The following is a 14,156-nucleotide window of genomic DNA, read 5'->3' on the forward strand; positions in this document are numbered from 1 at the left end:
ATGAGCAATACAAGCCAAAGTGTGCAGAGCACAGAGAGAGAGGTTGGGGCCCTGCAAGGGGGAGCTGGGGAAGGCTTTTCAGATAAGGTGCCTTCTGAGCAGGAATGACATCAATACAGGAGAGTGTGCAAGCTGGCTAAGCACGGAAAGGGCAGAACAGGTGGAAGTCAAAGCAAGGACGCCACCACAGAAGGGTGACAGATGGAGCGATGCTCAGAGAATCCCTAGTGCTTGGGAGGGCTACAGAAGAGGACACGTGGTGAATATGTGGGAATAAGAGCAGAAGGGCAGGCGGCTTTGAGAGCACATTAGGAGAGGGAGCAAGGAGGCAGATGAAAAAAACAGGGGACCGAACAGGACCACACCGGGCTTTTAGATCAAAGCACTCCCATCTCTCCTGATCTATCCTATTTTGACCGAGTGACCATTCTTCATAGCAGAACATATGAGGTTATCATAAACTACAGTAAATCATGAACTGGTTTTTCAGGTGCTTTTTATTATGACTACGGATTATGACAGCAAGCCACCAAAAGAGGTGAGTTGTAATGGAGAGAAGAGTGGTATATACAAAGGTAATAAGGACCCTCCATGAGAGCCGGGGGTCCAAGGAAAGGAAGGTGTAGCCTGAGAAAACTAGGAGCCTGGGTAGAGAGAGAGAAAAGGCTATCTGAACTAGAAATGGCTGCTAATATATGAGGCAACTAGCGTGGAGCCATAGGGACTATTCAGTCGTGCTTCAGGCATCACTGGGTTTGGACGTCAGGCATGAGGCCAACAAGTGGGATGAGAAGACAAGATAACAGCATCGTTACATCCGTCTTAAAAATCAATCAAGTGAGGGGGCGCCTGGGTGGCGCAGTCGGTTAAGCGTCCGACTTCAGCCAGGTCACGATCTCGCGGTCCGTGAGTTCGAGTCCCGCGTCAGGCTCTGGGCTGATGGCTCGGAGCCTGGAGCCTGTTTCCGATTCTGTGTCTCCCTCTCTCTGCTCCTCCCCCGTTCATGCTCTGTCTCTCTCTGTCCCAAAAATAAATAAACTTTGAAAAAAAAAAATTAAAAAAAAAAAATCAATCAAGTGATTCAGGTGGAAAAAAGCCCCTCTGAATTGATAATATATTAACCAGTGCACCCTAATTGGAGAAAACATTCTAATGGACAGGCCCAATGAAATATCCAGGTTGGGGAACAGACCCTCATATGACAGCAACTCCTGGGGTTAATATCTTTTCTGTTGTGTGAAAAGCTATCCAGTGCAATCAAGCTTTTCTTGATCTGGCTGCTTAAGGGCTAACTAGACCACAACAAATGTTTTTAAAGTGTCAGACCTGGACTCTGCCTGTAATCCTTCCCCACAGACAAGAAATCGGATTTCAAGAAAAGGAAAGGACTTTGTGTATCCTAAATTTGTCACAAAAGTCTTGTCAAGAATATAGCTCTATACTATACTTGTACTATACTGTACTTGTATTACAGCAGCAAAATAAACTCAATAAGCTCTAATTTGGCATTCCATGGAACAAAATTTGCAGTGGGATGAGTCAAAGGATATTGCTTATGACAGCTTATAATCGGACTTTGTGCAAGCATCATTTAAATCATAGTTCCTCTGACAGAACAATCTTTTTATACTAGTTTCAACCTACTGCTCTGTCCCTATAGATTATTACTTCTAGTGCATATAATTCAAATGCAAGAGCTATGGCCAAGAGCCATGGAGTGGAGGTAAGTCTGGCAATGCAGGCTTGTAGGTAACTAGCTTAGAGCACAACAGCAGCCCCCAAGGCCACTATGAAGTTCAGTGTGGACAGCCAAGATTTTGGTGCCACACAGACCCAAGTTCAAGTCTCAGATCTATATCTTGTTAACTCGAAGAAATAACTCAAAGCACTTGGCCCAAGGCCTGGCACATAGTAGACACTCAATGATTAGAAGCTGTTATTACTTTAAAATTAAAGCATAAAAGGGAAAAGCCAGAGCTATGACAGCTCCTCACTTCAAGGCATAAATTCCATCTTCCTGTCAAATGTACGTATCTCTTTCAGCTTCCCATGAATATCTGGAGCCATAAACTTGCCTAAAATTCTTAGTACAAGAGGCTGACGTTTTATGTACCATTTTCTTGGGTTCTCCTCTCTTTTCCATATTATTCTTTATAAGGTGATCTAAAAGGCAAGAGATTAATAAATAGAAACTGCAGATTTTTGGTCTTACCATTTTTATCTGCTCTCCTCAGTATCTGAAAAAGAAAAAGAAAAAAAATTATGACCATTTTTGCAATTGCAGTAAACATCATATTCATACACAATTCACCCACCATTAAATAAAAGAAATTCCAATTTTAAATAAAGGTTTCCTAATTGAGAAGTTTCTTTATAGTAGTCAAAAACTGAAAACAACCCAATGCCTTTGCACAAAAGAAACCTGTGGCACATCCACTCGACAAGTACTACTGGGCAATAAAGAGGAAAGGGTTCTTGAATACACACAATAAGTCAGACGGATCACAAAGTGATCATGTTGAGTAAAACCCTAGGACAAAAAAGAATACCTGCTATATGATTCCATTTATATAAAACTCTAGAAAATGCAAACTAATCTATAGTGACAGAAAGAAGATTAAGAGTTGCATACAAATGAGCAGGGAGGGTATTATAAAAGGACATGGGAAAAGTTTTTGGAGTGGTAGGTATATTTATTGTCTTGACTATCATAATGGTTTCACAGGTATGTACATATGTAAAAACTTATCAACTTTTCACTTTAAATGGGCGCAATTTCATGTAAGTCAATTGTATCTCAATAAATGGGAATCCATGGAAACAAAAAAATAATAAATCATGGATAAACAGAGCTCATGTGTCTATATTGTATCTGACTTTACTTCTACACGTTAGTTATATTATCTTCGGTGGATAAGAACTGCTTGGCCATCAGGTATCTTAAGTCATGATTTCAAAATTTGCTTCTGGGAAATCGATCTTTTCTCTACTCTCGAGGATTGGGCAGAGCCTTCAGGCCTGGCAAACAGGGTGTCACATCACTCAGTCCACAGTGACTACTCAGGCATGAGCATAGTAAGGTCATGGTTTTGCTTGACTTATCATAAGAGACACGCTTTCTCTTCTGCTGACTCTGAACTTGGGAAGATATAGGTAAGAAGCTGCTGTCCACCCTTCTATCGTTATATACGTCATGGGTTGAACTGTGGGCCTCAAAACAAACACTGAAGTTCTAACCTCCAGTAACTGTGAAGGTGACCTTGTTTGAAAGTAGTCTTTGCTGATCTAATCAAATTAAGATAAGATCTTACTGGGGCTCCTGGGTGGCACAGTTGGTTAAGCGTCCAACTTGGGCTCACATCATGATCTCACGGTTTGGGAGTTGGAGCCCTATGTCGGGCTCTGTGCTGACAGTGCGGAGCCTGCTTGGGATTTTTCTCTCTCGTCTCTCTCTGCCTCTGCCTCTGTCTCTGTCTCTCTCTCTCAAAATAAATAAATAAACTTTAAAAAAAGAAGGTAAGCTCTTCCTGGATTGGAGTGGGCCCTACATCCAAAGACTGGTGACGTTATAAGGAGAGAGAGATTCAGAGATGCAGAGACAGAGGGGAGACCACATGGTAATGGGGGCAGATACTGGTGCGGTACAGCTGCAAGCCAAAGAATGTACAGGAATATGACCCTGGAAGCTAGGAGACATGCATTGAGCAGACTCTCCCCTAGAGCCTTCAGAGGGAAAGGTCCTCCCCATACCTTGATATCATCGACCCAGCCTCCAGAACTGAGAAAACAAATGCGGTTGTTTAAGCCACTGTGTGTGCAGTATACTGTCATAGAAACCACAGAAAATTTATACAACCTAGAACTGGACATAACCAGTCCTCAAGACAGCAGTGTCCATCCAGAGACTGAAAGAAAGCGGATCCTGATGACACTCTCTGAGCTCCTGATCAAGCCATTCTGACGAGAGTCTCCACTTCTCATTGCAGGAGCCAATAAATTATTGTTTTAAATCTTAAGATATTTTAGGTTTTTTTTTTCTGTTAGCAACAATCAAATCAGCCCTAGCTGGCACTGTCTACTAAGGGGAAAACAATCCAGGTGATACAGCACACCACAGCTATGTTATATATACTACCAGAGAAAATGTCCCTTTATCATATTGCAAAGATACCCTTGAATCACATGAAAGGGGCATTCGAGGATCATTTTTCTGAGCAACAGACAGTTATGTGAAGTAACCAGAGCCACTCGTACATTTAGGTCATCACTTCTTGGTGGGCAGCTTGAAAGATTAGCAATAGTTTTGATTACCAAAGTTTTCGGTTTTCCTGTTTTCTGCTACAGAAGTATCCTCCTTTCCTTCTGTTGACTTCATGAAGATGAAGTATGGCTAAATCTAATCATTTTACAATCTTATAATAGTTTAATATTATTACCCAAAATCTCACTTATGAAAAACTTCCAACAACAGATATGTATCCCCCCTGACTTGTGTGCATAAGAAATTGATCCCCCTTTATAAACTAAATTTATTTAACAATTGCAAGAAAGCTGCTTGTAGTAGTAAGAACTTCTGTGCTTAGAGCAGAATGGGACACAAAGTCTTTTTACTCCACGGAGCTAATTTCTAGTGGGGATTTAGGGAATCCACCTCTCCATCATAACCAGCTTCCTCCCCCCTCCCTGAAACTATGAAGCCCCAGCGGAGAGTCAGGGAGACATGAAACACAGCCTAATTCTTACCTTTACTATGCTCGAAGATTCTATTTCAAGCTCTATTGTGTCCTTAAGAGTTCGAAGTAACTAGAACAGGAATAACCACATACCAGAGAGTTGGACCCAGGATGTCCATCATTTCATTTCAGAAAGCAGTATCTTAAATAGCATTCAGCCTCTTAGCAATGAAATTAAGACAGTAGCTTTATTAAGACAGTTCTTTGTAATGAAATATGAACAGAACGGTCTCTGCTGCAAATTTTGCCTCTGAGCCCACAGACTAATAAAAAAATGTACTGCAGGGGCACCTGGGTGGCTCAGTGAGTTAGGTGTCGACTTCAGCTCAGGTCATGATCTCACAGTTGGTGGGTTCGAGCCCCACGTCAGGATCTGTGCTGACAGCTCAGAGCCTGGAGCCTGCTTCTGATTCTGTGTCTCCCTCTCTCTCTGCCCCTCCCCTACTTGCACTCTCTTTCTCTCGCTCTCTCTCAAAAATATATAAACATTAAAGAAATTTTTTTTAAATGTACTGCAGATGAAAACTGGGTTCATTACACTATGCTACCATAGCAATCCGGATCGGCTAATCTTACCAGTTGCTACCACAAGATACATGGTAAATAGATGCAAATATTAGGCTCAGAATTAAAACTCAAATGTAGGCCATGCTGTGTTTTTGCAACAATCTACGGATTATCAAACAGCATCCTTTACCCTAAAGGCTATTCTTTGACGGCCTTCATCAAAATGTCTCATTTCTCACCCGAGGTTATTCAAGGCAGGTGTTAAGATGCAAATATTGTCGTGAAGGCCTATTTGTCACTATTTACTGAACTAATATCTGCTAAGTGCTTTCTACTGTGTACCAGGTTAAAATTAGGTGATGAGATAAGCCAGGAAGACTCCTGAGAGATGAGGATATAGGGCAAGGAATTTGGTTCTCATCCAGAACACGGGGTACCATCCAGAAGGGAAGACCTACCAGGTAAATCATAGCCTGTGGACCTGGACCTCCAGAAGGAAGGACCTCCACGAAATAGGATGCAGGGAAGTGGCCACGGAATGGATGGAGCAAAAGTAATCAGCACAAACATTTTTATCGTCTCAATTGTGCCTGGAGTAGGGCTTGTGTGAGAAAACAGGTTTAAATGTATGGTTTAAATGTATGGTAACACTAAACCTCGGGGAGTGATATCTGCCTTGCCAATTAGGGTTAACTGCCATCCTCCCAACGGAACAACCGCACTCAAATTATCCAGGGTGCGCTAGACAAGATAGGAGGTATATGGCTCTAACAGAATTCGGTCACAGAACCATTATACCTGGAAAACTGTTTCTGCTCTGACGGTCCTCCGTCCATCTCACCTCTTAGACAGATATTCCCATCCATGTGTAGAGACAGGGCTTCAGGATTAAGTAGCTTTGCAAAAGAAGACTCTTCCTTATTTTCACCAAGTCCCTGACCAGCCAGGCACTGTGCATTTTGTTCAGTGGGCATGAGTGCGCATGCCTGGCCGGGGGAAGGAAGGGAAGACAAACAGGAAGATTATCTCTCTTCCTCACAGCCTTCCAGGCCCCACTTCTGCCCCTAGCGACATGAGGAAGGGCCACTTCCTTTCCAGCTAAAAAGCAAACAAAACTGTTGGGGAGAAGGCAGTGGCATCAAGCGGTGGAATTATAACTAACTTCACTTCAGATTTATCTTGCTTCGGGGGATGATGTGAAAGGCTTGATTTTCTCCCTTTGCACAGTAGCGGAGTCGATCAATAGAATGATTCCAAAGAGGGACCACATGCTTTATGGACTAGTATTCTACATCAGAGTTTATTCCCTGTCAGCTGGAGTGAAATAACCTGGGGACGGACAGCATTGCAGGTGTTAAGAAGGAAAAGAACTGTCATCCTCCTGGTCCTCCCATGTTGCTATGCACGGAACCCAGTGAAGCCACTCTCCTGTGGGTGGCGGGGGGGGCACAGCGCAGATGCCTTGGCACCAGCCCTGGGTTTCCTAAGCCCCCCCAGTGGGCACTCAAGAGTATTTATGATGAATATATATAATGTATATATAACGTATATATTCTGCCATTTTTTAGACAGAATCGAATAAAATAAATTAGATTTCTAATGAAACAGTCTCTGTATTCATCTGTGGATTTGGCAACTGTGATCCAGGCATTCAATAGGGAACAATGATCTAGCAATAATGGTGCAAATTTATATAGCACACTTCCTTTATCTGTTTTCAGTTTTCTTATCCTATGCACTTGCACCGAAGGCAACAACTTCTAGAATTAAGCGGCATACTCATCATGATTGCTGATTTGGACATGAGGAAAATGAAGCAAAAGCCAAATAGGTATGGCAAATCCCTCTCTGGTTTTCTGATCTGTGGCTAGTTTCTTACCAGCTGGATACATCTAGTCATGTCAGCAAAGGTAGCCTCAAAATCACTCAGAGGACTCATTAGTACAGTGGCCTTGGAAGACAAACACTAAAAATCAAAGTTTTCCTCAAATTCAGAAATCAGTCCGGGTGACGCAGGTGACTCTGACGGGTTTCATTCCTGTTCCTCTTTGGAGCAGGGAATCTCTATTACCGACTTATGATCTGCATAGAATTCAAAAAGCAATCTTTCTTAGCAGTGCTACTGGAATATATGAAAACAAATCGAGTAAATTATGTATTTATATTTCACATTTTATTTTTGCTAAAAGCAATATGATCCAGAAATGAATAATTCAAAAATCCTTAAGTAACAAATCCTTTCTCGTGTCACATATTTCACCAGAGTGCTGGATTTTTCACAAAACATCTCAAAGAAAAAGTGTAAACAAAATCTCTTCTACTCGAGATAAAGTCCAGTGGCAGGTTTTTGTTTTTTTTTTTTATATAGACACTGGCGTTTTCCTGACAAACAAGCATGTCAACACCTCTTGTGTGAAATCAGTTTTGTACTCTTATTTTTAAATTCTAGAAATAGATACAAGAAGGCAAGGGTATCCTATTCATAGAGCACATGTTCCTTCAGAACAGGGACCTGATGCTGTTTATTTACAGAGCTTGAGAACAATCATGTATATACAACAATAAACAAGATTTTAATTTCCTCTTTTTTCTTTTTCTTTTCTTTTTTTTTTTTTAAGTAGCAGTTTGAACACTTGGGCCAAGATTAGTGTGTGTGTCAAAGAGGACGACTTCCATTTATACAGCTCAATCCATTCGTCTCCACAGTATCGCCAGGATTTGTTAACTGCTTCAAAAAAAGTCATAGAGAAGCACTTGATATCCTTGGGGGACCCAGTGAAGATCAGGCCAGTATGAATGGAGGGTCCCTTTGCCCTCTTTGAGTCTCTTTGATGGCAGCTTAGCCATCAACCTCCTAACAGACGTGAGTTCCCGGGGCCCTGATGCTATCCCTGAAGATCCCCTTCTCCCGTGTGCAGTGTGCCTCCTTCTCTCAGCCTGGCTTCCTCACGGGCTTTTTGGCCCTGAATGGCAGGATTTAATGAATAATTTAATGAATAATAGCAGCCAGTTGGACCACTAGCGCCAAAACATCACCTGACTGGCCAGAGCCAAGCAGAGATAAGGGCTCAGAAGAATAAGGGACTTAAACCGGAGAGAAAAAATGGGAATCAGATGGTTTTGGTGGGAAGAAGATGGCTGGCCACAGAGGCCTGGATCCCCACCTGGAACTGCATGGTGAGGAGGGGAGGAGGCTGCCAGGAAATGCAGCTGAGTCTCACCTATGACATTTGCCTTTGACCGGATTTAATGATCAATATGGTCTTCTCTCCCAATTAAAAAAATCCCAGCTAATCCATTCAAAGACACTTGGGAGGGCTCCTCACTCTGTCCCCCCTATCTTCATGACAACCGCTTTACCATTACCAACTACTAATGAGTTGATTTCCTGATGGTTTCATCTCTCCACAAATAAATGTATTTTCATTTTAAATACACCTGGATTTTAATAAGAAATGATCTCGGGGAACAGTAAAGAGCTCAATGCCTTTTGCCAATTTTCTATCATGTCTAAATAAGTGGCCAGAATTGTCCCCACCGACTACCTCCAGGGGACAGCATATATGTGACAACGCAGAGGCTGAGGGAGCCCAAGCCGGCAGGCAACTGAGGGATAGGAAAACCACTAATCCTAACAGCAAAGAGCCGGGTGAAAAAAAAATAAAGAACAGAAACAGCAGAAAGGGGCAGTAACGCAAAATTGAGAAAGAAATAAGAAACAAAACTGCTGTACAGATAAAAAACCCCGGCGTGAGGGTAGAAAAAAGAAAACAAAGAAAGAGAAAGAATGATTATAGAATCAGAGAAATGAAGGAAGGGCATCAATACCGAAGGGAGGGAGAGGCCCCAAGGAAGAACATTCAAATGCTAGAATTGATGAATAGCAATGAAAACTTGGAGAGGTATAGGGAAGAAGAATAACAGGAGAGAAAAACGGAAAAATAGGAGGTGGCAGTGAAAAAAGTAACAGCATGAAAGGGATCTTGGCCACCTCTTTAAAAACGAAAAACAAGTATGTTTTCAAAGTAATTGTTCTCCGTGGGGGCTGGGGAAGGGTGGCGAGGCATCGCAATCCCTAATGCTGTCCCCGTCGCCTAAGAGCTTCAGGGAGATGGGGAACTGCAAACAGGTCACATCAGAGATGAGTTGAGTTAATGATGTTCCCTCCCTCCCTTAGCCCCTTTAAAACGCTCTATTCACCTGAATGGAGATTGCTGTAGCTACCGATCTAGTCCCCAATGAAACCCACGCCGTTGGAAAATTTAACTTCTGCCATTCATTCAGGGTTGTTAAGCCCCGAGCTGCAGGTGCAGGACAATCCTTTTTACAAGTTGGGTGGTAGTCATTCTCCCGCATTTTCCTCGGTGCATTTCCAGGGGGACAGGGGAGCGAGGTAGGAGGTAGTTCTCGCTGGTGTTCGGGGTGGGGGGGGGGGTGCAAAACACCTGCTGATCAGCGCCTGGACCGACCACCCTCCTCCAGGGGAAGAGGAAAGCCGCGACGAGGGGGTGGAGGTCGGGGACCGCCGACCCAACTCCTTCGCCCGGTACTTACGTCCAGGAAGATCGACATGCCCTTGGACAGCTGCAGGGCAGAGCTGAGCTCCTCCGAGGAGTTGTTGGAGGACGGCGACGTCTCCCGGGAGCCCTCCATCCTCGGGAGCCCAGAAGGCGGAGGGCGGAGCGGGGCTGGGCGGCCGCACGGGCTCGAGCAGGGGCGCGGCCGCACTGCCGCGGGGCTCCGGCTCCCGAGCGGGCGTTCGCTCCCGCGCGCCTCCCCGGCGTCTCTCTCCGCTCGCTCCCCCTCCCGGCTCTGGCCTCCGCGCTCCCACGCGCTCTCGCTCGCGCCTCCCCCTTCCCTGGGCTGCTGGCGCCGGATCCGTCTCATCGCTGCGCTTAGCAACCGCTGCGCCCCTCGCGGGGAACCGACTCTGACCCCCTCGCTGCCATTGGCCGCCGCCCCCTGGAGCCCCCGCCCCACCCACGTGCCGCCAGGGAGGAGGTGGCCGAGCGCCGGGGTGCGAGGGCGCGTGTCCAGAGAGCCAAAGCGCCGGGTGCGGGAGCCCCGAGCCTACCCCGCTGCGGAAAGCTTACGAGTTAAAAGAGACTCGAGATTTTGCCAACTTTCCTTTTCGTCCAAGCGAACCTGTCCGCCCCACCCTCCTCAAAGGTGGGTGGGCTTAATGGACATCACCGATTAATGGGGGGGGGGGGTGCTGATCTGGTGTAGGGGAGAAATCATCACGTTTTGGAATCTTCGAGGTCTGGATTTGAAACCTGCCTCAGTCGCTTTGTAATTCTGTGATCTGGAAAGTTGCTAAGTCTTTAAATCCCAGTTTTCTTCATCACTACAATGGTCACGAAAATGGGGTTTACCTCAAAGGCTTATGAGGTTTGCATGTGGTATTGCCGTCCACAAAGGTAGTGAGTGGTAAGGACTCTCCACAGAGTGAGCCTCGAAAAAACCCTTTACTATGCGGAAAAGATGGTCAGGTAAGGTTCAAGCAAGAAATTTTCCAAAATAGAAGTCACAGTAAAGGATGCAGTCCCTATCTATGCTTAAGCATTTCAACTAGGGTAATTACTCAATATTTGGGGGCTTCCGTGAAGGATGCAAAAATGGGAATCCAACCTTTCATCAGGAGAGATATCCGCTGTTTACCGGGCATCAGAAACGTGCCAGGAGCATGCCAGCTGTTGTGTGGATTAGAACAATCTGGGAGCAAGATGAGTCAGAGAATGGTACCATGTTTTAACAAGACTTTACCTATGAGAATTGATGGGGTAGATCCAGATCTCCATTTTGTAGCCTCCTAGGAAAGTAAGTTCTTGCTAGATGTGTGTGTCCACAAACCCTCCTAGACAAAATGTGAGTGTCTTAAGGCATATAAAAAAAGTGCTACGGGTTTCTTAGGAGGAACAGTTTATACTCTGGCTGTTGGGACCTTTGCTTGATAAAAGGGGCAGTATTTGAAATGGATCTGAAATCCCATTGGTAGATAGTCCAATTGGTAGATAGGCCATAGTGGATAGAAATAGAAGGAAAGGACATTCAAGGCAGAGTGAATAGCGTGAACAAAGGCACGGTACCAGGAAAGCACACGGACTCTGTAATGGATCCATTAGGATTCTTTAAAAACATGCAGAAACCCAACAGGGACCGGGCTTACTGAATCAGAACATCAAAGTATGAGACTCAGGAATCTGAGACCCATTCACACTCATGATTCATACACAAGCGCTCTGTAGCAGGGCCAGGACTGGATGAGGCCAGGAAGGCGCCTTGGTCACAAAATGCAAGGAGATGCTCCCCTGCAGGATCCAGAGAGTGGCTGCCTTCTTCAATTTTGCACCCTAGGTGTCTCATTCGCCTCACTCAAGGCCCAGCCCTGCTCCGCAGGTCAGTATTTGAAAGATATGGGTCCAGTTGTTCTCCGCTCTGGCTCGACAGTGGACTTAATTAACAAGGGTGTATGGCAGCTTAAAAATGTGGCTACAGATTCATTGACACGCTTCCTATAGAGAGGCGGGTCCCCTCCCCTGAAGGTTCCTGCCTGCTTCGGTGAATAAAATGCAGCAGAAGCAATGCTATGTGCCTTCTGAGGCTAAGTGTGTAAAAGGCCCCAAGATTCCACCTTTTCCAGCGGACTCTTTGCTCCTGTGCTTCCTGTGGGAGATCTGACTACCCTGAGCCACCACGCTTTGAGGAGGCTATATGGAGAAACATATGTAGACACTCTGGCCAAGAGTACCAGCTGAGCCCAGCCTCTGATGCATCCCAGCCTAATCAGCAAAAAAAAAAAAAAAAAAAAAAAGTAAATAGAGAAGCCTCCAGATAATTCCAGCACCTACCTATTTGATACACGCCAGATGGATGCCTGTGCTTCACCCCCCAGAATCATACTCAGTTAGCATAGTGTGGGCCTTGGGCCTCAGTGGGGTTTTTGGGGTTTTTTGTTTGTTTGTTTGTTTGTTTTTAAAGCGTCACCTGTCATTTTGATCTGCAGCTAGGATTGAGAACCACTGAGGTGGTCTATACTATACGCATAGGAAAACAATAGAATAAAACATCAGAAGATAGATAAAGGTGAAGACACTTGAAGATAAAAGTGAAGACACTTGAAGTCCAGGGGTAGAACTCTGGACTTCATTAGGGAGGGAGTTAGAGACATTAGATTAATCAGGGTGGATGTTAATTGGAGCTGTGCTTGAGAAACATTAATCTGGTGTCGTTGTGTGCTTTTACCTTATTAACGGCAAATCTCATTATCTGAACTGCTGGAATAGCCCCTTCCCTTTGCCAACTGCTCACCAAAAGAAAAGACAAAATCATAAAAAACAGACTGTCCCACTCATCAAATGGGCACTGGTCTTCAAATTACTGTAAAAGAAAAAACCAGAAAGAAAGGAGGAGCGGTGCTGCTCAAGAACATCAAGCTACAAAGTTTAGGAAAATATGATGTAATTCCTGCCATGCGTGGAGGAGTGAACAGATTTTTCTGCAACAAGTTGAAGTCTGGACCCTGTAACCCAAGCTGTGGGTCCCTCAGCCCTTAAATTCAGCCCTGCAAGTGTTAATACTTTGATGCCAACCTCACAGTAACAAGAGCAGGTGACAAAGAAGAAGACATTCTCCATTTATACATGAAAAATAGGAGAGTAATCAGTAATCATCACTCAAAACCAGGGAGCTATTTGTAACACTTCAGTAAGAATATTCCTTTTACCTTTGCCAACCCCAGTGATATTTTCTGTACCTGTGGCTTTGCTTATTTCCTCTAATGGGCTGCAAAGAAGAAATATAAATTATTAACCTACCAACCAGTCATTAGTTTTTTTTTATGATTTCAGCATCCACATCATAATGCTATAGCTGACTTCTTTTTTTAATGGAAATGTCATGTTCATAGAAGGCTCCAATAGAAATGGATGGCAATTAGATTCCCATTCACAGCCAAATTCAATAGGCTCTACAAAGTGGTAACCAAACATATTTTTAGTTGTTTTTTTTTTTTTAATGTAGAAAGCATGCATTTTTGAAAACTGTTTCCACACATCATTTTTCTGAAACACAGATGCTTCCCTGCTGTATGTAGTATCAGTTACAAATGGAGACAGCCGACTTGGGGGAGGAAATGCATCTCCTTACCAAATCTTTGTAGCTAGATCCTGGGGGAAAGAAAAAGAATTGTAATTCTAGATTCCAGCTCTCAGGCTTCTTATGATAAGACATTGACACGAAAGTATTTCTGGCATTTCAGGAGATGATCGCAGTGCAGGAACGTATTGTATTTCAATCCATCTCTGTTTCACAGAGGAACTGTTATCTAAGCATTTCAGACAGCCAGGAATCTATCTTATTTATAGTCTAAAAATTCTGTGGAAGGATGCTCTTTGGAGCAATGGTTCAGAATCCTTCCAGTCTGTTCAGTGGACATTTTCATTGCTTTGGCAGCCTAAGATCCAAACCTTCTTCCTTATCGAAGGTCATGTCTCCATGGTGAGGATGCTGATCAGAGGCAGGATGCATCTCTTCTGAGGAAGGAAGATGGTCCCAGGGGACAGGGACAGATCACAGATCTGTCAGCAGAGACAGATGTGGACTCAGTCGACAGGATGCTTTGCTTGGGACTTTAAGTCTGCAAGGGGCATGATGGGAATTTTATTAATGGTGATAGACAAAAGCCACACAGTGTTGAGTGACCACAATGTCAGCAGAGCCCCTGAAGACAACTTAACCATACGATAAGGGAATTTGACTGTGGTTTTGGTAGCCTTGATCTCTAGCTTTCCCATCCACTTCCCATAAGACCAGGCATCCTTCAAAAATTTTCTTTTCTGTTTTACATTGGTCAGCTAGTGTGTGTATGCAAACATTTAAGTTCTATTCTCTTAGAAAACTTCAATGATATAACAC

General features: G+C 44.1%; 1 protein-coding gene across 1 annotated transcript in view; it reads right to left on the bottom strand.

Annotated features, from left to right (window-relative positions):
- Window positions 1-9,893, bottom strand: part of NECAB1 (N-terminal EF-hand calcium binding protein 1) — a 191,792-nt gene extending 181,899 nt beyond the window's left edge. The window contains exons 1-2 of the mRNA XM_047088996.1: window positions 9,795-9,893; window positions 2,213-2,237 (exon numbers count right to left, since the gene is read on the bottom strand). Of these exons, the coding sequence (XP_046944952.1) occupies window positions 2,213-2,237; window positions 9,795-9,893 (124 nt within the window). The remainder of the gene's footprint in view (window positions 1-2,212; window positions 2,238-9,794) is intronic.
- Window positions 9,894-14,156: the final 4,263 nt, after the last annotated feature.

The sequence above is a fragment of the Lynx rufus genome, unplaced genomic scaffold (assembly GCF_022079265.1).
Source record: "Lynx rufus isolate CCGP_SWC_20201006 ecotype Redwood Valley unplaced genomic scaffold, mLynRuf1.p SCAF_26, whole genome shotgun sequence".
NCBI classification, from domain to species: Eukaryota; Metazoa; Chordata; class Mammalia; order Carnivora; family Felidae; genus Lynx; species Lynx rufus.